Below are 26,325 nucleotides of genomic sequence, written 5' to 3'. Positions count from 1 at the left end.
CGAGGAAAAGGTGCACCACTGGCGGTAGTCTTCTGTTACACTGTACTGTTTGCAGGCCCAACCTGGTTTAGACAGGGGTACAACTTACTGTAGGAAAGTTAGCAAATCGAAGAGAAGGACTATGTGGGCAAAGCACTTACCACTGGCTGCACCAAGTAACTTGCCCCCACTGCCCTGAGATATCATCTGTTTTGCGGCCGTTGAGTAACAATTGAAGACGCCGTACACTGTGGCTGGTCAGAACCAGGGTATAATATTCTGGACTTGCTGCTATACCGTTGACTTGGAACATTCTGCTCAAGTCGTCCGGCGTTAGGTCAAGCAGTGCTTTCACCTGAGCAATGCCAGCATTTGCGACCATGGTGTTGAGCGGACCCAGCTCTTCAACGGAAGATTTTACTAGACCTTGAACCTCTTTCAAGTTTGATACGTCGGCTGTGTATGCGAATGACTTGCGGCCAAGTTTTTGGATCTCTTTGACCACTTCGTCACATCCAGATTTGTTAGCCTGGATATCATTGATGCAGACATCGTAGCCGTCGTGGGCCATTCGAATAGCAATAGCTTTTCCACTTCTTACATTAATTAGAGTATTTGGATCTTGCAGGTATATCTCACATTCCCCGCGACGAGCCAGTGACGATTGCTGTACGGCTTCGTTGGTCAGTTGCATAGCTGCGTGTCCATCTAGGCATCTGTGATGAAGCTGGTAGATTGCTGAATTTGGGTAGCGCTCGCCATAGGATGCGTGCTGATAGATGAGATGTCATCACGCTTGCGTGTATAGATTGTTAGATTTGTGCAGCTTGTAACGAGGAAGGACTGGCAGCAGTGGGGAAACTGCACATCGCCCGACCCTGACGCTGGTTTGGCTTCTTATGCAAGTTATCCCGGATTCTCAAAGATGAACTCCGCTCCTACAGGCACCACTGGACAACCGGGTGTGCGGAGTAATACATCAGCCCCTCCTGTAGCGCCAGCTTGGTGGTAAACACGAAGCTACATTGGGGTTAATTTGTCCGGGCATGACGTCTTAAAGACATGTGTGCCTAGCAAGAGAGAAGCGGTACCATTCCGCGTCACATCATCCGAGTTCATACGAGTCCACGTCGTTGTTGTTTCGTGGGGGGTGGCGGCGGGGAAGTACTCGGTGGTGTCGCTAGGATACTTGGGGTTAGACTACTTCGCGCGTGTTTGGACGCATGGGTCGATGCGTGGAAAACAGGACCTCAGCACGACAAGTACGTACACCAGGGCCAAGGCCAGGACCAATACAATGTCGCGGCAAAGTATGGCGCCGCAGCGCAATCTGTCGCTCACAGAGGAATTGGAAAAGCTCGAGCAGTCCATCACGCTCACGATGCAAGGTAAACAACCCGCCGACTGCCCCTCGCCCAACGCGACTGACGGCAGCAGAAATCGACCACAACTTCAGCCGAGCGCATCGCATAGTGACGACTGGGATCCTGCCGATAGTCGAGCAGTACGGGAAGCACTCAGAGGCGGTGTGGGAGGGCTCCAAGTTCTGGAAGCAGTTCTTCGAGGCAAGTGCGAACGTGTCGCTGTCGGGCTACGAGGCCCCGGAGCCCGAAGAGTCGCTCGTGCAGGAAGACACGCAGGAATCGCAGCTGTATGATGACGAGACCGAGGAGGATGAGACGGTGACAGGGCAGACGGCAACCCCGCCCAGGCCCGCCTCTGCGCAGGACGACGACGACGCGGAGAGCACCATCACCTTCGATTCGCCCTCGCTGGGCCATAGCACGCCCCGAGCGCCGCCATCTACGACCAAGGGCAAGAGCAAGCATGCGCCCATGGAGAAGGAGCCCAAGTTCGCCGGCCTGTCATCGCCATACGAGGACCTCCGGAAGGAGATGGAGGGGTCCAAGACGCCGGTGCTGGAGCCTGTCACGCCGGGCAAGACGCAATTCTTGCCAGACATGACTGGCCAGCTCGACTCCTCGCCCTTTGTGCAGCCCACGACGGGCAAGAAGGCCCGCTGGGGCCCGGGCTACACAAACGACCCTCTGTTGCATCGCGTGCTGGACAAAACATACCGCGTGCAAGCTACGCCCATTGTCAGTCCACGCAAGTACAAGCCCACCGGAGCATTTACTCCCAGGACTACCGAACGGACTGCGCCAACTCCCGGTGGAGCTACTTCGAGACTGCCGAGATGGACCGACGAAGACTCGTCGCCGCCTTCCTCGCCTGCACCGCAACTGCGCGTCGACATCTTCTCGCCAGCTAAGACGCCTCGAACGCCAGGCATCAGTGTGCAGACACCGGGAAAAGGCAGAGTACCAATGAGCATCAATAGGACAGGCGATATCTTTGACGACAGCGAAGACGAGGAGGAGCATGACCTGGGCTTCAGTCCTCCCAAGACAATTCAATTTCATATCCCACAGAGCAAGCTGCTACAGACCCCTGGTAAGTTGATAGACCCTGCGTGAGATGGCTGGTTGGACCAGGGCTAACAATTGGCAGCACGCGAAGCCAGCAGGCGCATCGTCGACGACCTCCTCATGACCGCAGGTGGGGACATTACAGATTCGACTGGCGGAATGGACGAGGATAGCCCAAGCGTTGTGCGACGGCAGGTGGACTTGGACGACAGCTTTTGAGGCACTGCGATATCTCGCAGCATGTTCTAGACTATGATACCCATAATGCATCTTGTTGTACCTACCGCATCTCGGACGGCTTCAGGCCTAGAATCCCCAGGGTGTGCAGGCACCCTGGCGCAGCGATTCACGGAAAGTGGGTCCGCGCTAACCACAACGGTGATAGCCGCAACGCAGCAACGCATTGCCCGAGCCATGCGACAGCTGTATCGTCATTTAGAGATAATCGCCAGGCTCCTGTTAGGGAGACCACACGTGTCTTTTGACCAAATCTCCGTCTGCACAGCCCCTCAAACGCCGCAATGCCCAAATCGAAACGACCGCCCACCTCTGGCTATGCTCGAATTGCGCAGGCCGAGGAGGAGGAAGACTACAGCGACTCCGAGGATGGACACAACCAGCACTCCCTGTCCACCGCCCAGTATGCACCCATACAGCCCCAGCGGAACTCGCACATGCGCATACCCAACGGCTCTGCTCCCAATTCACCAAGTTCACGACACACATCCTCCGGGCGGCGGCAGCGGAGCAATTCGGGAGTGGATATCAAGGCCATCAACGCGAGATTCGAGCGATGGGCCGATGAGATTGCGCAGAAATTCAAGATCAAGAAGCAAAAGGACGCCCCCAATGATGAGCAGCTTGAAATACACCACTCCGTCTTCCAGGCGCCGGACGGGGTGCGGCCAGCCACAGCAGAGACGTTGACATTTGAATTCGAGGGCGCATCGGACCGCATGACGAAGCTCGAGTTTGACGACACGGTGGAGAGCGTCAGGACAGCAATTGAGCTGGGTGTGCATCCCAAGCTGATCACGCAGGGCAGCTCGGGCAGCTACTTTGCACGCAACACGCAGGGCAAGGTGGTTGGTGTGTTCAAGCCCAAGGACGAGGAGCCGTACGCGTCAAGAAACCCCAAGTGGACCAAGTGGATACATCGCAACCTGTTCCCCTTCTTCTTTGGGCCGCGCCTGCCTCATCCCCAACTTGAGCTACGTCTCCGAAGCGGCCGCATACGTCCTCGACACGCAGCTGCGCACAAACCTCGTCCCCTACACTGACGTTGTTGGCCTCTCGTCCAAGTCCTTTCACTACGACTTCTGGGACAGGAGAGCGTACTACCGGAAGAAGAAGCCGTTTCCCGAGAAGCTAGGCAGTTTCCAAGTGTTTCTCAAAGGCTTCAAGGACGCCAATATCTTCTTGAAAGAGAACCCGTGGCCGGACCAGCACAATGGCGGACTGGCAGCGGGCGGCGCGTCACGGAAGAAAAAGCGACGGTGGGCCGAAGATTGCAGGCCAGGCGGGTCCACAGTCGGACAACGATGATGACGAAGACTACTCAAACGGCACAGGCCAACAGCGGCAGCGAAGAGGCTTCTGGACTGAGGCGCTGCAGCAGTCGTTCAGGGAGCAGCTAGAGCGCCTCGTCATTCTCGACTACATCATGCGCAACACTGATCGAGGCCTGGACAACTGGATGATCAGAATAGACCAGAAGACGCAGGAGGCAACCATTGTGGCTGAGCCGCCCAGGACGAACCTCGGCGTGGGCGACCATGGTGACGAGTCACAGCCAAGCAGCTACACCAGACAATCCATGGAGGAGGTCGATCCTTATGGCCGAAGAGAACCCATGACAGCAACGAGTCGCTCGAACACGCCCATGCAGCATGCAGCAACGCCCACAGTGACTATTGGCGCCATCGACAACAGCCTGTCCTGGCCCTGGAAGCATCCTGATGCTGTAAGTCAGCACCTGATCATGCCAGATTCCCTCAGCTAACACAAGCAGTGGCGAAGCTACCCTTTCGGCTGGCTCTTCCTACCCGTCTCGCTCATTGGCCAGCCTTTCTCCGAGGCCACCCGTCGCCACTTCCTCCCTCTCCTCACGTCTAAACAATGGTGGAGCGAAACGCAGGTCGTGCTCAGGAAATGCTTCAGCCAAGATGCCGACTTCAAGGAGCGCATGTACGCAAAGCAGATCGCCGTCATGAAGGGACAGGCTTGGAACGTGGTAGAGACACTCAAGACGCCCGACCATGGCCCGTTGGAGCTTACAAGGAGGGCGCGTGTGTGCGTCTGGGATGACATTGTGGAGATACCCATTGCAGTGCCTCTGCGCGCACCCTCAGCAGAGATGCGGAGGAAACAGCACATGGGGCGAACACCACGACTAGAAGAGGAGCACGAGGAGATGGACATCACAGCGGTATCTACGCCGCCGCAAAAGCCTCAGACAGACCTTCTCCATTCACCTCCCTTGGAATCGGCCGGCAAAAATCGCTTCAATCTGTCGCGCGACTCCTCATCCCTCGACATCCGACGCCCGGAAGTCGAAGTTCCGACATCGCCAGCCACCGTGAACGGGGTCTCCTGGAATTCTCGCAACACGTTGGAACCGAAGATAGATAGACCGGCGCATCGGTCACGCATGAGTTACGATGCTCCCAGACAAAATCCTCCGGATGCGCGAAAACATCAACGGAGGTTCTCTCTCACACAGCGGCGGGACTTGGACGAGTATGGATTCGACGATGATGGAGATCTTGGATATGCTGCCAACGAAGATAACGAGGGCAACCGGAAAAAGGTCATTGTTGAGAGATTAGAAATGGTCAAGGGAAGGAACCCAGTTTTTACTTGGTGCTGATTGGCGAGGGATCTGTTGCCGTTATTGTGCATCATGTGTTCTGTTATCGTGGTACGTGGGATGGCCCAAGGGACGACTTGCATTGGAGGCGTTTTAAGCGATTTGCATTGCCGTTGGCTGGGTTGCATACGGCGCATCATCTTGGATCTGGTGTAACACCACAACACTTATGTAGCATCAAAGATAAGGACACAATAGAGTCGGGAGCAATTCTGCAGACCTTTACAGAGTAGTTTGTAGCACAAAAGCGCAAGCTGGTCACCTGCTATAGACCTTGCTTGCGCGCCTCTTTGCGTTTCTCCATGCGTCCCGAACACCTCGAACATTTGCCGCGCGGAAGCTTTGTAGTGTCAGATGACCCCACTAGCAACTTTGACCAGGACTACCACGAGCATGAAAGGCAGCAACGCCATCTCAACCAACGCGCATCGCGCTCCCAACTTCTCCTCTCATTCCCTCGAAGCGCACATGTTGTTCTGCGGTGCAGACGGTCCCTTACGTCGCGAGATTCGACGCCTACCTTCACTTACACGACCACCCGATACCTGCTAAAAGCCTGGTGAACGCGCTGTCACGCGCCGGATCAGGCCTCCTACCCGCAATTGAACATCATTAGTCTGGGACATCCCAGCCGAGCAGCACAGCAAGAGTCAGTTGTTGGAAGATAGCACGTGTTCGAAGGCTGCCGCCAGGGCCTGTGGCAACGAGCAGTACTATCGCTTGGCGCTTGACACCAAATGCGAGAAGTCGTGTAGTCCAACGTTGACGTGTTGTAAGGATATTTAGAAAGTGATTGACTGAGCACGTATTTCGAAGTTCGACGAGCGCCTCTCACCTGCGATAATCACATCTGCAATTTTTGCGGCATGAACCCAGCGCTATTACTTGACCCGCGAGGGGCACGTAAAAGAGGTACATAATCTTCCTTTCTTTGCCCAACTCTCCTCCACTCTATTTTCTCCAAGAAGCAAGGACCAGAGTCGTCCATCGTTTCTGGTTTTCCCACGCCATGGAAGCTTTCATTCCTGACGTCCACATGGCCGACAGCCCGCGTGCAAGAACACCAATCAACCCGTCTGCGGTTCTGTACGAGCTGGCAGATGCTCGATCCGGCCTCCCCGCCGAGGTCGGCAATACGGACCTCGATTTCGTGCCCGGTGTTGCTTTCGATGCCATGGGAAACGGAGAGCTAACGGGCGATTTGCCAGGTGACGCGGACCGCGTCAATAACAACAACAACAATGTTGCACCCACTCCACAATTCAGCCCGACCGCTCTACTCAACCCGCGATCACTCGCATCAAAACGCCCCGCATCATCTGGTAGCGACCTTGACCGCGGGCGTAGCGATCCCACCATCGCTGGCCAAATCTCACTCGTTGAGCGGTTGCACAACGTCCAGGAGCGCACAGCTTCACCAGCGAAGCGAATCAAGACTGACGAGGACCGCAAAAAGTCTACGCATCGCCAAGGATTTAACGGTGGCAGCAGTCTCGAGTTACAAAAGACAAGTAGTCAAGCACCCTCGCAGACAGGACCGTCAATCGACTTAACAATGAGTAAACACTTCACCCCTAATGCACAATAACTAGGCTGACGCAGATTTAGGCGATGATGATGATGTTCAGTTAGTCGGAGACAATATGGAGGAGCTCATATGTGTCGGCAAAGTCAAGCACACCTACGTCCAGGCCCACACCGTTCCTTATCCCGACCCAAAGAAGTACCTCGGCAACAGTGGTCAGCAAGGCCGAATCAAGGTCTCATTCCGTCGAGCTGGAAACAATCGTAACAATCTCAATATCATGGTCACCGATCCCACCGGCAGAGAATTCGGTAGAGTCGACATGAAGTCGTCAACTGGATTGTGTCCATTGATAGATGGAGCGAAGGCCAATGGACTGATGTGGATGGCTTGGACCGATATTCGACGAAAACAAGCTGGCGAGGGTCCTCCAGGCTCACCCTTCTCAGGGCTCATCAGCATGACGCTCCAGTTGTACTGTAAGCGGAAGTGGGCCCATGATATCGGCAAGTTCCTTAAGGGCAAGAACATTCAGCTGCTACGACCCGTTTTCGAGCTCCAGCGCTATGACTACTACAACCCACAAGATGGCGACTCCCTTACACGGATCCAAGCGATAGATCCTAGCTTTCAGACCGATCAGTTCACCCAGCAAGGACCAACACCTGGAGCACCAGGCAGTAACTACGTCTTGCGAAGCGTCGATGAGATCCGGGCTGACGTTGCCGACGTTTTCGATACGGTTGTCAGTAAATCGGATGAAGTACCTACGCGAGAGCCGTCTAGTCACATCAAGACAGAGCTGTATCCGCATCAGAAGCAAGCCCTCTATTTCATGTGGGATAAGGAGCAGGACCATAGCGCGGAAGAGCACGACCAGCGCAAGGACACTCTCTGGGCGCCGAAGCTTCGCGACAATGGTCGTAAGTTCTATCGTCACGTCATCACCGGCGAGGAGCTTGATGTGAAGCCTCAAGCTTGCCGCGGCGGTATTCTTGCCGATGAAATGGGGCTGGGTAAGACCCTAAGTATACTGTCGCTGGTGGCTGACGACGACTCTATCAAGGCTGCTAATGATTTTGCCACCAAAAAGCCACCTCCAGTGCCCCCGCAGTCCAAGATGATCCAACCTCTTGTTAATAGCAAAGCGACGCTCCTTGTCTGTCCACTCAGTACTATGACCAACTGGAAGGAGCAGATGAAGGAGCATTTCCCTGCCGGAAGCGGGTTAAAGTGGACACGCTATCATGGATCTGAGCGTTTCAACATGAGTTCGAAAGATCTTGCGAAGTACGACATCGTTGTCACGACCTACCACATCATCCAGAAGGATATCAACGATCGGAAGCGCCCTCTACCGTACATAAACTGGTTTCGCATTGTGCTTGATGAAGCTCACACTATCCGCAACCCTACAGCGCAGTCACGAGCCACCTGTGTGCTGTTCGGGCAGCGCCGGTGGGCGGTGACTGGAACACCCGTACAGAATCGACTCGAAGATCTTGGTGCGCTGTTCAACTTCATCAAGTTGAGTCCCTTCAACACCCAGCAAGGCTTCAATCAGTATGTCGTGCATCCCTTTAAGAACGCCGATCCCGATGTTGTACCCAAGCTGCAATTGCTTGTGAGTACAGTCACCATGCGGCGCACTAAGGAGATCATTAAAGACGAAGTCCCTAAGCGCAACGACATAATCGTCAAGTTAGAGTTCTCAAAAGAAGAGCGTCAACTACACGACTGGTTCGAAAAGGATACTCAACGCAAGGTTAACATCGCCACCTCTGGCGACAAGATGGGCGGGAACACATATGCTCGGATTTTGACGGCGATTCTCAACATGCGGCTGATATGCGCTCACGGCCGTGACCTCCTAAGCGATGATGCTCTTAAGACGACTGATGGCATGACGTATGATAACCCCATGGAGATAGGAGAAGATGAAGGCGAGGCACCAGCCCTCACGCGCTCGCAAGCTTACGACATGCTCGATCTTCTCAATCAGACGGACAACGATGAATGCGTCTTCTGTGGACAGGGCCCTGGCACGAAGCACTCGATTCTAGCGGTCGACAGTGACGACGAGGACGAGGATGGTGATGTCTCTGACACCATTGGATTCATGACTACCTGCTATCACATTGTATGCCCGAAGCATCTGAAAAAGCTGAAGCAGCAGTGGGCAGAGACTTTGATGGCCGATGGTCGCATCCAATGCCAGATTTGCGAAGACAGAAACAATCCGACGACATTCGAGCTCAAGCGGAGCGACTTTCGCAACTTTCAGGACGAGCGAGAGCGCATCCGCGGCGATCCTAAATTGGCGAAGAAGATTGGCAGCTATAACGGCCCACACACAAAAACACGAGCCCTCCTCAATGACTTGGAGGAACATAGGGCATGGAGTATCGCACACCCAACTGAGCGACCGATCAAGAGGTAAGATTCTGAGTGTACTCTTGACGCTTGTCTGGAGGGAAACATGGCGTATGACCATCATCTAATTATCAACAGTGTCGTTTTTTCCTGCTGGACCACACATCTCGATCTCATCGAACTTGCGCTCAAGGACCATCAACACCGCTACTGCCGTCTCGATGGCCGCATGTCTCGTCAAAACCGAGACGAGTCTATGCGCGTCTTCCGTGAGGACCCTACCATCATTGTCATGCTCGTGTCCATTGGCGCGGGCGGTCTAGGTCTTAACTTAACCACCGCCAACAAAGTCTTTATGATGGAGCCGCAGTTCAACCCCGCAGCGGAAGCTCAGGCAGTTGATCGGGTGCATCGTTTAGGCCAGGATAGGGAAGTCATGATCAAGCGGTTCATCATGGACAACAGCTTCGAAGAGAAGATGGTCGAGCTGCAGCAAAAGAAGAAGAAGTTGGCCGACCTCACCCTTGCTAGGCAGCGTCTCAGCAAGGAGGAGCAGACAAAGCAGCGTTTAGAGGAGCTGAGAAGTCTGTTCCGCTGAAGTGGCTAAGGACGGACGGGAGGCTATGCCGGCTTGTGACGTCTTGAAGAGGCAGCAGGCAGGCTTGGAACCGGATAGAGCGGCGGAAGGATCTGTTTCCCGCTGGGTATTTTTTGCATTCCTGAACTTGATAGGCGCTATCTGAGCAGTCAGATGGGATGGGTACATGCTTCATGTGCCATGCGACAGCGGCATATAAACCGACATTCCAGTCTTAGCATCTCCATCACAGCGCACCTTGGTATCATAGAAGGAAATTTGAACTTTGAGCTCCAGCAATGGCGTTGCGCCGTTTGACTGTGTGAATCTCCTCATCTTTCAGTCTATCACCTGAAGTCCAAGTAGATCATACCCCTTTGCAGCAGAATCTGCCACGCGCATCACATGTCGAGCCCATGATAACTTTGTGGCCGAGCGGACCAGCTTCCGCCGCGCCACGAGTTTTACTTGGCGCACGACGATGCTGGTCCATCTAATCCCATGCACATCGTTCAAGGTAATTCAAAATAAGCTTTCCTCCCTTCTTGACACGGAGGAAGTGGAGGAGGAAGGGGCGGGTATATGTACGAGTCGTCACTCGCAGCGCGTAGCTCGCAGCTGATCCGTTCTTTCCTGCATTTTTCCCAACGACTATATCCCCGATTGATTCTGTCGACCTGAGGATGTTTGGTACGAAAAGACGACACGAGATCCTAGTTGTGTGCTTGGTGAAAGCCCAAGAGACCACGTTGCATTTACATGGTTAAGAGCATGGATTCCAATCGAAAACGAGCTGTGAAGGCACATTTGTGTACTGGAGAAAGAGCTGTGCCTTATATGGATGCTTATGGGGACTATTGGTGTCAGGTTTGCGGCGGAGTTGCTTCGCCCTCAAGCGCTGAACTCTACGGAGACCATTCACAAGCACGTCTCGATGCAACAACATGTCCAACCACTCCTCTAAATCTCCAAAGAGTATCGTCAATACAGAGCTATGCTGGAATGCCGAGTGGTGTGTGTAGCTTTGTTTATGCTCGCAGTCGGTATTCAACCTGCCTTCCTTGTCAACCGTCTGAGTCGTGTCCCGAATCATGGTGAGTTTAATCGCTCGCCCTTCTGCACAAAGACTGACTATTGTTGCATCGAAGAAGCTCATGCTTTTGGTTCTACATCCACATCCTCTCGCAGGACTTACGTACCGCGTGGTTGCCAAAGCCGTGCGCAACTCTTCTACCATTCGAAATCACGCGAAGCTCGAATTGTCTTCCCACCAAATATTCATTGATACTACGATCCGCCTAGAAAGCATGCGGCATACAGTGTGCTCTTGGGAGTCCTACGGAACGTGTATATGTGTTTCGAAAACGGGTAATCGGCAAGTCGGGCGGGCGGATGGCGGGCGGCTAACCATTGGCGGGCAACGGTTGCAGCTCCCCGAGGTCCCAGTCGACACCAAAATACAACCCGAATGACACGTCGAAGAGCTTTGCTACCAGAACCACAAACGGGACAAGGAGAAGCGGATGCAAGTGAGAAATGTCATTAGAGGTTTATGGATGCTTCAATGAGCGTCTATGAAAGGCTGTTCCCAATCTCGCTTCGTAGCTAACGTTACAACAGATCAAGCCTTTTCTAGCCCTCGAAACAACTTGGGAATCAAAATAAGCAAAGAGTCAACGCGCACAAAACGAAGGGTACTTAAGTGACGTAGATGAAATCGGGCCTCTTATCTCCAAGGACCTCGACCTCAGACTCAGTCTTGCCTTGCAGCAGATCATCGCGTGCGCCGGATTTCCTCAGCTTGTTCTCGCGCTTGAGCATAAAGTGCATGAAGACAGTTCCACCGAAAAGGAAGAGGAACATGTATGCGAGGACAATGCCGTGGCCAGTGTAGTAGCGAGGCTTCTCCTTGGTCATGTAGATATTGGACGACACAACGCCGTTCATGTTACCCCAGCCAACAACCACGCCGACCATGACACCTCGCTTCAGCGAGCCCTCGACGTTGTTGGAGGCCCAAGTCAAAGTGTTGGAAACAGTCGGGTAGATGCCCATGGCACCGAGGAAAGTACCGGCGTACTGCACGTGTGGGTTGTCGGTGGCCAGCAACATGGCGAAACCAATGCATCCAATGAAGGAGATAACCATGTTGCAGTAGCCACGCCACTTGGTCTTGTCCGCAATCCAGCCGATGATGACAGTTACGGTGGCAGCCACGGCGTAGGGAGGAACGGACAAGAGCTGGGCTTGGGTACCCTTGTAGCCCATAGCAAGGAGAATTGTGGGGAGGAAGAGCGAGAAGCAGTACAGGGGGCAGAGGCATCCCATGTAGCACACAGCGTAGCCCCAGGTCTTCCAGTCAGTCAGGGCAGCGTTGACGTGCCTGCGGTCAATCTTTCCAACGGTTGCGCGGGCTTGGCCATCGGCACGGAGACGGCGCATAGCTCGGAGCTTCTCTTCAGGAGTCAAAAAGGTGGCAGTGTCGGGGAAGTCGAAAACCATCCACCAGCAGAAAACGCCAACAAAAACGGTCATCAAACCCTCAATGATGAAGATCCATCGCCAGCTTTCACACTCGTCAGTTGGTGAGCAAAGAGAGCAGGGGGGAAATAGGCTCACCCTTCGTAGCCAGCAGTGCCGTCCATCTGGGTGATGGCGGCGGCCAAAAGACCACCGAACGAACCAGCCAGGGCAGCTGCAGAGAAGAAAAGTGCTGCACGGAATCCCAGTTCCTGACGCTTGTACCAGCAACTGCATTTTGATTAGCGATTGGCGCGGGGTGGGGAAGGTGGCGCAAGGGTGCTTACGAGAGGTAGTAGTTGACGCCAGGGAAGAGACCGGCTTCGGCGATACCAAGGAAGAAACGGCAGGCGTACAAGCCGGCCTTGTTGTGGACCACACCCATGAGGGTCATGATGGCGCCCCACACGAGGATGATGCCGGTGAAGAAGACACGAGGGGACCAGCGCTTGATGGCGATATTGGTGAGCGGCTCAAATCCGGCGTAGGAAATGAAGAAGATGGTCAGTGCAACATTGTAGTCTGTGCCCTTCATGTCGAGCGACTTCTCCATGTTGGCGACACGGGCATTGCCAATGTTGGTGCGGTCGAGGAAGGACAAGAGATAGAGCAGCGACAGCCAGGGGATCAGCCACAGATCCATTTTCCTGACAAGGGCTTTGTCCTGTGCGGGGTCAGTTGGGGTCGACAACAGCAGCATGTGACGAGGAGGTAAGGGCATACCAGTTGTGCGCGCTCTGCATCAGTCTTGCCAACATCAGGGTCGGGCAGGTCGCCGTCATAGTCGCCTGGCGAGCTGATCTGCGAGCTGGAGACGTCGCTGGCCATGACGGTGGCCTTCTCATTGGGAGTCAGGTGACCCTGAGGCTGGACAGCCTCCAGGCCAGAGTGGTCGTGGTTAGCAGCCATGGTGCAGTGACAGGCGGACAGGAGTTGGACGAGGACAAAGTCAGGCGCGGGCACAGCAACAGCGGCAGGCGGATGTCCCTATATGTACCCCGGGCGCATCTGTGGGTGGAGGTGTCGGTGTCGGCGTCGGTGTGGCTGCAAACGAGATGGACCGTCCCCAATCCCGCCTCCAGGGTGAGTGAGACAAATAGCCAGGACGACTAGCGCGCGCCGAAATCCCCATGGGGCGGTCGGATGGGACAAGCAGACAAGCAGAGTGGGCCCGTTTTGCTGTGCTTGGCTCGTCGCCGCCAGCAGCGCAGTGTGCAGCGCAGTGTGCAGTGTGCAGCGCGCAGCATCGCCTTGGGAGCTTGTTCTATTTTTCCACGACGCCCATAGCGGCCTCTATTGGCTGCTGTACCACGTTGCCCAACGCTGGCTGCACTCGGAACCCTCTCTCGTCGCGTCCGTCTTTGTGCGCCCTCGAGCGTCCCAGCACTGCAACCCCAGGACAATGGTAACATGGCAGATTGGGTTTCAGCCTCCCACTCTGCCATTCCATCCCCTCCCGTCCTATCCCACCCCATCGCTTCCTTTCACCGGGGCCTCTGCGGCCCTTCCAGACGACCATGCCAGCCGCTGCCTAAAGTGCCCCTCTCGCTCCGGGCCAAGAGCGTGCTTCAGGAAAAGCACTGCGTTCCAGAACACCTGGGGCGCCGCAGATACGAAGCGCTGGGCACGGCGTCTTGCGGCCATCCACGCATCGTGGAATACGCCACCCAAGCCCTTGGCACAACGCCCTCTCGCGGAACGGCATGCAGAGGTGCAGCATCCTCCTCCACATCCTCCTTCAACCGGCAGCACGCAAGCTTTCGTGGTTGCGCCCGCGGCTGTGTGCAACGAGCCGCCCCATGTCACCACCGCTCTGCTCGCTCTGCGCCGTACAGTCTGTCATGTTTCGGCTGGTCGCAGTCTGTACGCGGCGGCGGAGAGCTGTTTCCATCCCTCCCGTCCGCTCCGCTGCCCTCCAGTCTGGGGATTTATCATCACGCGCGGGGTAGACGCTTGGCCCCCCGGCCTGGGGAGCCTCCCGAGGTCGATTGCGCTTCCACCACCTGCGCTGCCAACTCCCGCCAGCCCTCTCCGGCTCATTTGCACCAGCGCGCTGACAGCGCCCAGACTCTTCGCGTCTCTTCGCGTCTCTTCGCGTCGGGTAAAAGGAGCTGCTGTTTGCCCTGCAATTCGTCGCATGCCGACCATGGCGTCTGCATCCGCCCAACGCGCTCGTCCCTTCCTTTCTTCCGTGCGCCCCTGCGCTTGCAGGACCCTTACCTCGCCCCAGCTGCACTGTGCTACTGAAATTGCCGTCCACCGCTATGTGCGACGACCTGTCGACCTGGATTGCGGATTCGCTGCCTCTCCGCACGTGGCTAACCTGTGTCGTAACTCGGTTTCTGGCTGCCCCGGATACCGCAAACCAAGCCCCCTCCAAGCCTGCCCAGGAACACCACCAAGATCCGCCATGTGCCGGTCGCGTGGCCCTCAGATCTCTGCAACTGTCCCATCAGCCGACGTTGACGATAGACGTTAGCCGCCTCGATTATGCGCGCTGCATGGTCATCTCCGAGCGCTATCGAATGCTTTCTGCACCCATGTCCAGTTTGCCGGCCAATCGCCTTTGACACAGTCAGAATATGCCAACACGAACTGTGCCGCAATATCGACAAGATTGAGCCCCATTACAAGGCCGCACCTTCGTCCCCTTCAGATGCGGACTATTCGTTCTACGCGACGCCGATTCATTTCTTTTTTGTCATTACATTTGTTCGCTACCAGACATGCAGCTCTCTATCGACTACGCCACCGTTCTGGCCTCCGTCTATGCGCACACATCCACCCGAGCTACCGAAGGATCATGATCCGATACCTGCGCAGCAAACTCCGGCCACGTATTGACATGAACGTGCTCGTATTTGATCTTCTTCGCAACCGAGTCTGACACAAACATGTGATCAAGCTGTTGCGCATTCATATCGAATAAATATGTGTAGCGCTCGAGCTCGTCAATCTTATCTGCGGCATCTGCGTCCCGAAGCCCTGAGATCTGAACATACTGCTTCAGAGGCTCGACAAACGTAAACTAATCGGATCAGCACAGGCATTGTACATGCACTCTCCCAAAGGTTACATACCTCGTTAAAGTCGCCAGCCGTAATGACACGTGCGTTTTTGTCCTTGGATAGTATGTTCTACACGTCACACACATCAGCTACGCTCTACATGTTTCAGACCTTGACACAAACGCTTTGTTTGTGGCCGAATGGTCTTCCTTGTACTACGTTTACAAACTTGTGGGCGGCCTCCCACCCGATGCAGCCGACACCTGCTCGCATCCACCTCTAGAGAGGAACGTACCTTAACGAAATTAGCCGTGATCACGCTTTGGTCGATGCGGTCCTGTACGCCTCCATTTACAGGTGGTCGCGCGTCGCCATGGAGACTACTGCTACCACCCTTGGATCCGAAATGTACATTTACTGTGAAGAATGTGTCTTCCTTTCTGTTAGAGCTCTTGCTGCTTATGACCTCCCACTGCGCAACGAGGGGCTTGCGACTCGCAGTCCACGCTTCGTTGGCAGGATCGATGCGGCCCGGATTGTACTTCAAGGTGGGGCCATCCAGAACTTCATTTGCGTCTAGAGATCCGCCTGGGTTGGGCTTATACAGTCGGATGAGCGAAGGTTTGTACAAGTATGCCGTGCGGATGTTTCCGCCGGGTTGACCACCGTCTTGGTCGTCAACGGGGACAACATCGGTAAACGAGTATTGCGGTCCGCCTGCAGCGCGGATGGCAGCCGAGAGTGTGCTGAGAGTCAGGTTCGCCGATACAACTGCAAGGGGTCAGCACGTTCGGAACGCGGCTAACAACATCACAGACACAGGCATGTACCAATGCGCGTCATCGCCATTTTGGTCGCACAACTCCCTCGCATATATGCCGCGCCGATGCCGTCATTACTCTCTGGAAGCACTCACCTGCGTCGTTTGTAGGACCGTTGTCATCCTGCACCTCCTGAATGAAGATGATGTCAGGCGATCTCAGGTAGTCGACAATGTGACCCGCCAGTAGCGGATGATGTGACGAGTTTGCCGCTAAATTTTCAACGTTGTACGCCCCAATTGTGATGCCTTCGCACCTGCCCTTTGATTCGAGCTTAGTAGGTTTGGGCAAAGCAGGCTTTTGCGATTTGAGAATCTTAATGGCCGTGCTTGGTAGTATGCGATAGAAACCAAAAGCATACGTGACAACGCCGGTAATCTCTTCAATTTCATCTCCCATCTTGGTGATAGTCGGATTCTTCGTACCATCCAGAGGTGTGCCGATGATGATGGCTTCAGGGTTCGCGTCCCTGTCCGTCATGGTGAGCCCATTGCGGTTATTCTTGCCGGTGAGTTTCCAGTTTCCAGCAATCCAAGTGTCGCCGAATTGGGACGGCTTTGTCAGCGCAACAGGCTTCTTTACTGTGACGAGTTCGCCGCTCAAGCTCTCCCAGAAATCCAGGCCATACTTGCGTGGCTCAAGAGCCGGGTTTGCGACACTAACAAGTGTCTTGTTGTTGGGCACCGCGAAGACATCGCCGCCATCGAGACTGCTATATTCCTGTGTAGGTGGATCGCGCGTGTCTTCGCCAATAACAAGAGCCGCAACTTTGTTTCCACTGCTGACCTTACGCGTGAGTGTTGGTCGGTCAATTTCAGTCAGGTACAAGTAGTCCTTGTTAGTCCGGAATTCGGTAACGCGGCCACCGATGATAATACTGTCGCCCACTGTCAAGTTTGCACCGAACGTGCGGCCGAAAACATAGACCGACTCGGACGTGCGTTCGTCGCGATCGGGAGACGTGCTTCGTAGCCAGAGGCCATCGGGGCCTTTGGCAGTTACAATGCCGGAGATGTTGGCAACACTCTGGCCATTGAAAGGGGAGAGGAACTTGGGTCCGTTGATTTCAGCGATGGAAATGGCAGATGTGGTCGCTGCGAGGGCCAGGAGGCGGAACATTGCGGCCATCGTAGGACACGAGATTCGAGCTGCTGCTGGTAATCACCACAGTCAGTCTGTTCGTTGCTTATGTACCTATGTGCTACTCCCAGATTCTCAATCTCGAACAGGATCCAGGATACTGGCATCGCAGATCGACGGCCACCAGTCCTGTTCCTAACAAATGCATCTTAATCCATGTACATGATGGATACCAAGCCCATGCATTGCCTATCACAGCAGGACAGGTGAGGTCCAAGACCATCGCATCATCTTGGCATCTTACACCTGCGCCATGCACATGTACGCTGATTCGCTGACCCTCGCCTATAAGAGGCAAGCAAGGTCCGCAGCTTTTAGCTGCATTCGGAAGGTCCTTTTCAGCACGGAGATTCGAAAGCAAAGGCGGCGAAAACCGAGGGCAAGGAGGACACTTCCTATCAATCACATCTATAGCGACGCACACGTGCCGCGGAAAGACGGGAGATCAGTTATTGTGGCGGAATGTGCCAAGATAAAAGCATCTAGCGAATGGGAAGGAAGCACGTGGGCTAGGAACGAAGCGGCTCCGGGATTAACCGTTCCCTGGTATCCATGACATGCTGCCTTCCAAGGTTCTTCGTACTCGTTTTTCCCCTTTGTACAGATTACGACAGAACACTTTGATGGCACTGTCGGCGGTATCACGTTGCAGCGTATAAGACGAGCGAACTGGCTCAGTGTCCATTCTCAGCACTTCAAATCAGCTAAAAATCGGTGTGTCAATATTGCAAGGCTGATACTAGTCATAGACAGATACCTAGTAAAAGCCCAGCTGCTGGCGGTATCGGTGTCAAGATTTGCTGGTTACGAATATCAAACTCCACCCATTGACATCGACATCTGCTTCAACCACTCAGAGAGCCACCTGCACCAGATCCTTTCCTAGACTCGAAAGTATTGCGATTCCATATGGAATCATACCTTGAGCGGATCTTCTTGAGAAACTGCTCGTTCTGCGTATCCGTCTCTGAACTGCGACGCTTCCGATTGTCTAGAGCACCTCTCTCGTCGCAGTTCTCGTCGTCGCTGGCTACTTCCGTTACTTCCCACTCCACGATTTGTAGTCCAGATAGTGGCGATGGCCGATATGAAGAGCGATTAGACAGCGCTGGCCGGCCTGTGGAGGCCGTCCGAGGTGATGGCGAGTCTAGCACTGCATGTCTATACCCTGGCCCACGAGTCGGTTGCGGATGTGCCAGCTGTGACGTTGATCTGGCCCGGCTTCCCAATGTCCCATGATCTCCTCCCATGTCAACGTCTTCACCAGCCGCAGCCGTGTCTACCCACGACTCCACCAGTGACGATCCTCTGCGCGCTACTCCGCCCCATGCAACTGGGCTTGCAAATCGAGACTGTGGGACTATTCCAGCCTCGTCAATGCCATTTCTCACGATGTTCAGACGCTCGGTAAGCTCCGTTAAGTTGCCTAAAGTCTCGCCAGCATCGTTCGAGAGTGCTGGTGACGGATTTGGCTGAACGGGACTGTTGAAGACAAGACGGCGACCCACCAGTATTGAAGGCGGCCATGTTTGAGCAACCGAATCGACTGAATATGTTCGGGGAGGCACATTTGTTTGTCGCTCAGTACGTGGTGGTGGCGGGGGTGGCGGAAGTTCACCTTCGTCGGGAGCCCTGTTGCTGTCGAGAGCGTCATAATTGTCAATCAGCGCACTGGATACCGGTTCTGGTGTAATCTGAGCGGTTTCCGAACGCGATGAGGCTGTAACACGCGCCGACATGACAACAAGACTAAGGCGGTCGGCCAAACAGTCACGCTTTGTGTCGCACGATTCCTTGGAGTCTTCGATCACATCGGGATGATATTGTGTCTTGGCACGTACCTCAGGGGAGAAATGGCTGCTTGTCACCACCGGCTTGTTCAATGTTCTTATCTTCCCATGCGGCAGTCTTGATGTGTCCAATATGAGCTCTTCATTGGCCTGGTTCGGGAGCCCGTTCAATGAGTCGAGGCTCGAGGATTTGCTGCTCTGTAGAATGTCTGTTTCCAAAGGCTCAAATATCTGCGTTGAGGATGGCCGTGGACCTTCCACTTGCCCTGAAGGTGCATACCGTCTCACGATCGCCTTCCTGTCTGCTGTTCTTTTCCTCGCAGCAACAGCTATAGATCGAAATTCGTCGGACTCCACCCGACCTCCATGTTCGGGACTGGGTAGCTCAAGGTCGTCCATATTTGCTGTGTCATGTTCAACAGTGTCTCTAGGGCGATCCCACGGTTCGAGCAAAATTCGGGCCTCGTGCGGGTCAAGAAAGATATCTCGAGCATAAAGATCTTCGTGCGAACACCCCGAGGAGGCGTCGCTACGACCACTCGCGTTTAGTGGGCCATCACTTCGGGCGTCGGTGCCCTCGCATTGGTCGTCGTTGGCATATATGGTGCCCTGAGGAGAAATTTCCGCAGTGCTGCCATCCTAAGAGCTTTCACCGGAAGAGCTTTCGTCGCCAGTTCCATCGCTTTGGTCCACGTGATCCGGATGTGGGACGTTCTCAAAAGTCATGATGAATATTTGGGGTGAATGAAGTGCTTCGCACGATGTATTCCTGCGGTCTTGGCAAGCAACAATCGACGCGACACGTGAACTGTGGAGCGCGTAGCGCTGGCGAAGCTATCAAAAAGATACCGATTTCGAAGTTGGCGGTAGAAAGAATCGCTTCGGAATAGGACATGCAATGGTCGACTAAGCGAAGGTATCATGCAGCGCGTGGAATCATCAATGGTGAAGTTGACATATATGGGAGGCGTAGGCGATCAGAAAGTCACGAACAGGTCAACGATCAAGGGCAGTTACTCAATTCGGTTGGTCTGCGGCTTCCTACACGTGAGTACACTTTCCCAACTTGTGCGTATGTGGAGTGCTTGCTAGTGACCTCGTATTAGCCTCAATTTGTTGCCGTTAACTCGATGAACAGGGGCCGAGTTTTGTCAATACTAGTCCAACGGCTGAGGAACCCCCACATCTAGTTGTCCTAGTCTGCCTCTTGTCTCTCAATCTTTGCGTCGGGAGGTCTAGCCGTATACCGCATGATATGCTGAGCTTCTGCGAATCCTGGTTCCTGGGTTTCTCCTCGAACCACATATTCGTCGTGTACCTGGCCGTTAGTCTACGGCATAATTCTTTCTGCTCCTTCTCCCGGCCGTCGTTGCACCCGGTAGCACAAGTCTGAGGAGGCCTGAAGCGCGCAAAAAACTTCAATGACGAGGTCAAGCATTGTTCGCCTTTTCCTAGTCCAGAGGGATGTGGACGGGCTGCCATGCATCAGCCATTTCCTCAGCCAAAACATGCCCCGCCTCGCTCTCAGCTCTTTCTTCCATGACTATTTCCCCGAATCATATCGATCTATATTCAGCATGCGCATGTTCAGCGGAATCTACTGTCCATGTGCTGGTCCAGCAAGCGTGCCGAGCCCTAGGATACCTGCCTCTTTGAGAGCCGATGCTCTGTTTGGCAAGGTGAAGCCGGAACATCGCCCCGACCTGACAGCCTTTGCGGGGCTCCGCAATAGCACGCAATTTCGACGGTGCCGGATAGATTAACCCGTCGCATCTAAGGAAGAAAGACTCTCGAGGCACCGTTCTAGTTTCTGAGCTAGTGCGCAGCTACTGCACCATGGTGAGTTTCGAAACAAGGATGGTCTGTGCTATATAGTCAAGTCTAACACGGCGACCAATAGGACGGCCAAAGCAGTACCGCTACCGTCGGCTTCATCACCTTGAGCACTAAGATCTGCATTGAGGCTCTTCTGATCTTGCTGTCGGGTATATTGAAGGGTCCAATCACGCTGTATCACAATTTGACTGCTTCAATCAGCGCAGATATGTATAAGATGCCGTGCAACTCACATTGCCACCTGTGCAACAATCCGTCTTGCCCTGAGATTCTTGTCCGTCCTTGCTATGGCTTCACACGTTTTCCTTGCCGCTACCTTGATAGCTCTGGCATCTGCGCAAACACCCGGAACATCGCCCGAGGTACATCCGAAGCTCACGACCTGGGAATGCACCACCGCCGCGGGATGTACCCCAAGGAATAACGCTATCGTGCTTGAATCGTCAATGCATTTGATCCATCAGAAAAACAGCACAAGCCTTGGCTGCGTCCAGGGAACCACCCCTGACCCAGCGATATGCCCAGATGAGGAGACGTGTGCTCAGAATTGCATCATGGAAGGCATCTCAGACTACACCCAGTACGGTGTGACTACCTCTGGCGATAGCATGCGTCTAGACTTATTCGGACCATCGGGTCAATACATAAGTCCTAGGGTCTATCTACTCGACGAAGACGAGAAGAATTACGAGATGTTGCAATTGACTGGAAAGGAGTTCACATTTGACGTCGATGTCTCGAGACTTCCTTGCGGTATGAATGGTGCATTATACCTATCGGAAATGAAAGCGGACGGCGGTCGATCTGAGCTCAATCCGGGCGGGGCTTCATATGGGAACAGGGTGAGTTGCGGACGTACAAAGTGTGTCGGTGATAAACAGCTGATTGTATGAATAGTTACTGTGATGCTCAATGCTTCGTTACTCCATGGGTCGAGGGTGTTGTAAGTCCATGGCACATCCTTCTCTGACTACTCCTAATTCTTCTCAGGGTAATATCGCGGGAGATGGCGTTTGCTGTAACGAGATGGACATCTGGGAGGCCAACCGTCGCTCCAACCAGATTGCACCCCACACTTGCTCCAAAGAGAGTCTTTTCACATGTAAGGGTGATGAATGCGGGCCAACAGCCGCTGGTGTGTGCGACAAAAATGGCTGTGGTGACAACCCCTACCTACACAGGAACGACAAGACATTCTACGGTCCTGGGCTTAAAGTCGATACTACAAAACCGTTCAGCGTCGTCACTCAGTTCCCTGCCAAAGATGGTGTGCTACAAGCCATCGTGCGCAAATACGTGCAGAACGGCGTTGTTACCGAAAATACTTCCGTCAACATTACCATGGACCAATCCTTCTGCGACGCCCAGGGCGGTACTTCACAGTTCAATGCTCTTGGTGGCCTCAAGGGCATGGGTGATGCTCTCTCTCGTGGTATGGTCCTTGCACTTTCAGTCTGGTGGGACCAAAGTGGGTTCATGAAATGGCTTGACGCTGGTAATTCAGGTCCTTGCAACGCGACTGAAGGAGATCCAAAGGTCATTCAGCAGATCGAGAAATCGCCCACTGTTACCTTCAGCCAGATAAAGTGGGGAGAAATTGGCTCAACCTTCGGGGCTGCAAACAACGGAACCATGTACAAGTGGAGGGCCTAGGGCTTCTTATTACAAATGATTGTATATAGTGTGGATATTACTCATGTAGATACCAAATACTTTAGCCACATCATGACAGCTTCGTTCCAATATCATGGCTGCCTCGCCGTCACTTCAAGTCTGTATGTAAGGTCCGGGAACACTCGAGGCTTATCTGTCACCACCTAAGCGACAAACAATGTAGGTACAGTTTACAATCTTATCTGGTGTATTAACCATACCGGACGTTTCATCTTGTGGTTCGATGCTGATGACATCTTATGAAGCTTATGTCTCTTCCAATAACTCTAATGTGTTGCTGTACTATCTGTGGTAATGAACAGGTATAAAAACCCAACCAAGCAGATTTAGGCCCGCTTGTATAATTTATTCAAGTGGTGTCACAGCAGATGACAATGTCTGCATGTGAGAAATACTGACGCTGCGATAAAGTGGAGATGAGGTTGAGTATGCTTGAAGGGTCAGCTGTTTGCGCTTGCACTTTCGCACACCTGGGCAGCCTCTGGCGACAACAACTGCGATTTTGGAAGCGTACAGTCACCGGACCGCCCAAAGTGCCGACTGTTTGGCGCTATCCCACTTCCTTTTTGCAAAGGTAGTTCCCACAGCGAGCTCTCGTGCAAGATTCCAGGTACGTGCGCTAAGTGCTTGATATATCACATCAGCACGGGTAATTGCTCAATCCTATCGTAACTTGAATACATACAGCCTCAAATTACGTCGAAAATCGTACTGATTCACCATCTCAAGTCCTCATACACTATTAGAAAAGACTACCGTTGTTCAGATGGAAGCTTCAGTGGAGGATATCGGCCCCAAGACGAAGTATGTAACATGGGTTCGTATTCTGAAGTCTCCGTTGTATCCTCTAGTCTTGCGATGTAAAATATTATCGTTTTTGTAATAGTATCCCTGGGTCTTTTTCAATAGTGTATCAAAGTTCAATTACTGGCTGCTACTATCGCTGGGCATTACAGATACCTACCGTACACCGACTGACGGTTCTCAGCATTGTCCACGAACATGGAGGCAGCGCTTCCTCAGATAATTGGGGATCCCCACACGAGCTAGCCAGCCGCCACGTGCAAGGCGGTGAGAGAAATCAAGGTCAAACGAAGACCGCGAACCGGGTCGATCAGTTCTCTCACTCACTCCCCGCTTCAGTGCAAAGTAGTAAGTCCAGGACTCTGATAACCACAGTATACGCTTACTGTTTCTCTCTCTCTCCTCACAGCAAGCAACAACTCTCCACCATCCGCATCAAACAGTGCCAGCAGCAACTCCCCTCGTGACCGACACGAATCACCTGGACTATTTGTGTCTGAAGAAGAGGACGTCGAAATCACCTAAACCAACAAAAAGACCAAGCTGAACCGTAACAACGACATCTTGCGCAAGCTGCCTGAAATGGACTGCCTCAAGCGTGCCCGCGACATCAAAGAGACTATCAAGGACAACATCGCGGTGCTGCAGCCCGTCGGGAAGACAACAGGAGGCCGCCGTCAGGCCGAGGAAGATCCAGAAAACCAGCTCATCAAGAACCTTCGCCAGGAAGAAAACATGAAATGGTGCGACATTGCCAACTTGCTGAACGAAGAACGCCGTCAACGCGGCGAGGCCGCTAGCTTCACTGAAGCTGCTGTCTACAGCCGTTTCGTGCGCAATGCTCCGCGCATCGCTACTGCTGTAGGTGAGATCGGCTTCGATCCCAAAGACTACATGCACCTACGTCATCCAAACCAGTACAGTACCGCTCAGGGTACAGAGGCCAGCAGCAAGGTCGGCAAGAAGCGTGTCAAGAACTACGAAAATGCGAAGGAGCTCGAGGCCAACATGCGCAAGGAGATCAAGGAGGACGAGCATGAGGATTTGGAGATGGTCGAGAGGACAGAACAGCTCATGGATGCCGTAGCCAAAGTCGAGCGCAACTTCTGGATCCTGGTTGCTGATGAAATGGAGCGCGCAACAACTAAACTCTACCCGCCGAATGCACTAGCAAGCCGCTATCATTCAGTCTAGAAATTAAGCACTTGTCATGATTTTAGACGACTAGCTAGTAACTATTATCACATGTCTTTACGGTTCTGCAGTATCAAGATGCTTGCACATAATTTGTATTCAATTTTTGACGAGTCTTGATTTGGTGGCAGCAAGCTCAGCTTAGGCGGCGAGCTGGGCGTGTTGTCTCTAAGATGCTTGTTGCGAGGAAAAGAGCAATCAGGCTAGGCTGGTGAATTATGATTCTAATCTATATACGGAACTGATCATAAAAATCGCGCGGGGTAGGGCAAGAATCATTGTTGTAGCAGTCTACACATGCAGCAAATTTCAGGTCTTGGCGTGTTCCCATCAGCTAACGCCGTGACAGCTGGGATGATAATAGAGTACCATTAAGGTCTTTGGCAGGTTGAATAGCTGTTATCAGTAGGATGTCGGAGACAAACTAGCCTTTTGGAAGTGCAGCAGGCCTCTAGCCCGGCGCTGCAACGACCTATAACTTGTTAGCAATTGTTATGGTTAATTCCTGATATAGCATATAGGACCAAGGCCTTCGCAGCCTTGCTGAGCATTAGCACTTATAGCAAAAACTATAGTGATAGCAAAGAGTTAGAAAAGAAGTTGCATCTTTATCTAGTTAGTAATAGTTGTTAGAAAGTAAGAGTTAAACTTAGAATAGATAGTGTTATAACGTATCTTATAGATTAGCTAGATATATATTTAGCTAAATACTTTTGCTAAGCCTCTACTAAATTCTATCTCTTAATACAATGCCTTAATAATAGTACTAGATAGACTCTTCTAATAAATATTAGATATAGACTACTCTTTAAGCTCTTAAATAAGATATAATACTATCTTTATAACATACTATAGTGTTACGAACTTTAAAACGCATAGCCTTAGGTAATAGCAGCTAAGTAACTGCTTTAAAGTATTATAGCTAATAATAATGCTAACTACTAATAGTTAGCATCTCTATAGATATAAGATAACTATACTATATAACTATATATAATAGCTATGCTAAGAACTATTACTAGCTATATATATAACTATTACTCTAGATAGAAGTATATAATAGCTTACTTAGAAACTATTAATAGATATAGTAGAAACTATTATAACTATTATATATAGTGTAAGGTAGACTGCAGGCATAGAAGGCTTAGGTTAATGAGAAGTACTTATATTTAACTAAAGGTAGAATAGTAAACAAAGAGTCTACTAAGAGAAGAGAGTAGCTAGCTATATATATTATAAGGCGTGCAAGCGCTAGGCTAGCGTATACGCTAGCCTAGAGTAGACTAGCTAAAGTAAAAGAAAAGAGAAGAGAAAGCTAGAGTAAGTAAAGTATACTAGAGTATAGGTAGTAAGTTAGAGAGTAGATAGTAAGTTAAGTAGAGATGCTTTACTTATATATAAACCTCTCTAGTATCTCTTATATATGCCTCTTCTAAACCTAGTAAGGTCTCTTAAGCTATAAAGAAAGCTAAAAGAGCCTAGAAAGTATTACTAAGCTTAGCTAGAGGTAGCTAGAGCTTAGTAGAGAGTAAAGAAAAACTTTAGTAAGTTTCTTTAGTTTAGCTATATAAGTAGAACTTAGCAAATATAGATTTATAGTTTTAGTATAGCTGCGTAAGTTACGTAAGTTTTATACTAAATTTGCTTTACCTCTATAATCTTTTCTACCTTACTTACTCTATGCTACGAAAATTAAGCTTAAAACTATTTAGAAAATATCTAAGAGAGTAAGTTTTTCTAGGAATATTTTAGACGCTTACGCTATAACCTCTACTGCTAGCTA

At 52.4% G+C, this 26,325-nt stretch overlaps 10 protein-coding genes across 10 annotated transcripts; 6 read left to right on the top strand and 4 right to left on the bottom strand.

Moving 5' to 3' along the window:
- Positions 1–35: 35 nt before the first annotated feature.
- Positions 36–673, bottom strand: SNOG_13270 (hypothetical protein; the record flags this gene model as incomplete). Its single annotated transcript, XM_001803427.1, has 3 exons — positions 36–87; positions 141–564; positions 619–673. The coding sequence occupies 3 exons, from the start codon at positions 671–673 to the stop codon at positions 36–38; spliced, it is 531 nt and encodes a 176-aa protein (XP_001803479.1).
- A 603-nt stretch (positions 674–1,276) lies between these two features.
- SNOG_13269 (hypothetical protein) lies at positions 1,277–2,627 on the top strand (the record flags this gene model as incomplete). Its single annotated transcript, XM_001803426.1, has 3 exons — positions 1,277–1,367; positions 1,477–2,433; positions 2,491–2,627. 3 exons carry the CDS (start codon positions 1,277–1,279, stop codon positions 2,625–2,627), a joined length of 1,185 nt encoding a protein of 394 aa, XP_001803478.1.
- A 302-nt stretch (positions 2,628–2,929) lies between these two features.
- Positions 2,930–5,277, top strand: SNOG_13268 (hypothetical protein; the record flags this gene model as incomplete). The annotated part of the gene is made up of 4 exons (XM_001803425.1): positions 2,930–3,525; positions 3,557–3,879; positions 3,923–4,391; positions 4,428–5,277. 4 exons carry the CDS (start codon positions 2,930–2,932, stop codon positions 5,275–5,277), a joined length of 2,238 nt encoding a protein of 745 aa, XP_001803477.1.
- A 1,009-nt stretch (positions 5,278–6,286) lies between these two features.
- Positions 6,287–9,773, top strand: SNOG_13266 (hypothetical protein; the record flags this gene model as incomplete). The annotated part of the gene is made up of 3 exons (XM_001803424.1): positions 6,287–6,788; positions 6,880–9,238; positions 9,314–9,773. 3 exons carry the CDS (start codon positions 6,287–6,289, stop codon positions 9,771–9,773), a joined length of 3,321 nt encoding a protein of 1,106 aa, XP_001803476.1.
- Positions 9,774–11,450: 1,677 nt separating this feature from the next.
- On the bottom strand, positions 11,451–13,181 carry SNOG_13265 (hypothetical protein; the record flags this gene model as incomplete). The annotated part of the gene is made up of 4 exons (XM_001803423.1): positions 11,451–12,318; positions 12,372–12,503; positions 12,560–12,936; positions 12,996–13,181. The coding sequence occupies 4 exons, from the start codon at positions 13,179–13,181 to the stop codon at positions 11,451–11,453; spliced, it is 1,563 nt and encodes a 520-aa protein (XP_001803475.1).
- Positions 13,182–13,327: 146 nt separating this feature from the next.
- On the top strand, positions 13,328–14,751 carry SNOG_13264 (hypothetical protein; the record flags this gene model as incomplete). The annotated part of the gene is made up of 2 exons (XM_001803422.1): positions 13,328–13,355; positions 13,517–14,751. 2 exons carry the CDS (start codon positions 13,328–13,330, stop codon positions 14,749–14,751), a joined length of 1,263 nt encoding a protein of 420 aa, XP_001803474.1.
- A 288-nt stretch (positions 14,752–15,039) lies between these two features.
- Positions 15,040–17,220, bottom strand: SNOG_13263 (hypothetical protein; the record flags this gene model as incomplete). The annotated part of the gene is made up of 4 exons (XM_001803421.1): positions 15,040–15,300; positions 15,353–15,409; positions 15,576–16,051; positions 16,197–17,220. 4 exons carry the CDS (start codon positions 17,218–17,220, stop codon positions 15,040–15,042), a joined length of 1,818 nt encoding a protein of 605 aa, XP_001803473.1.
- Positions 17,221–18,086: 866 nt separating this feature from the next.
- On the bottom strand, positions 18,087–19,757 carry SNOG_13262 (hypothetical protein; the record flags this gene model as incomplete). Its single annotated transcript, XM_001803420.1, has 3 exons — positions 18,087–18,123; positions 18,163–19,640; positions 19,725–19,757. The coding sequence occupies 3 exons, from the start codon at positions 19,755–19,757 to the stop codon at positions 18,087–18,089; spliced, it is 1,548 nt and encodes a 515-aa protein (XP_001803472.1).
- Positions 19,758–21,893: 2,136 nt separating this feature from the next.
- Positions 21,894–22,520, top strand: SNOG_13261 (hypothetical protein; the record flags this gene model as incomplete). The annotated part of the gene is made up of 1 exon (XM_001803419.1): positions 21,894–22,520. One exon carries the CDS (start codon positions 21,894–21,896, stop codon positions 22,518–22,520), a length of 627 nt encoding a protein of 208 aa, XP_001803471.1.
- A 1,407-nt stretch (positions 22,521–23,927) lies between these two features.
- On the top strand, positions 23,928–24,539 carry SNOG_13260 (hypothetical protein; the record flags this gene model as incomplete). The annotated part of the gene is made up of 1 exon (XM_001803418.1): positions 23,928–24,539. The coding sequence occupies one exon, from the start codon at positions 23,928–23,930 to the stop codon at positions 24,537–24,539; it is 612 nt and encodes a 203-aa protein (XP_001803470.1).
- Positions 24,540–26,325: the final 1,786 nt, after the last annotated feature.

Source organism: Parastagonospora nodorum, assembly GCF_000146915.1.
Source record: "Parastagonospora nodorum SN15 chromosome Unknown scaffold_26, whole genome shotgun sequence".
Lineage (NCBI taxonomy): Eukaryota > Fungi > Ascomycota > Dothideomycetes > Pleosporales > Phaeosphaeriaceae > Parastagonospora > Parastagonospora nodorum.
This window is presented reverse-complemented; position numbering and strand designations above follow the sequence as displayed.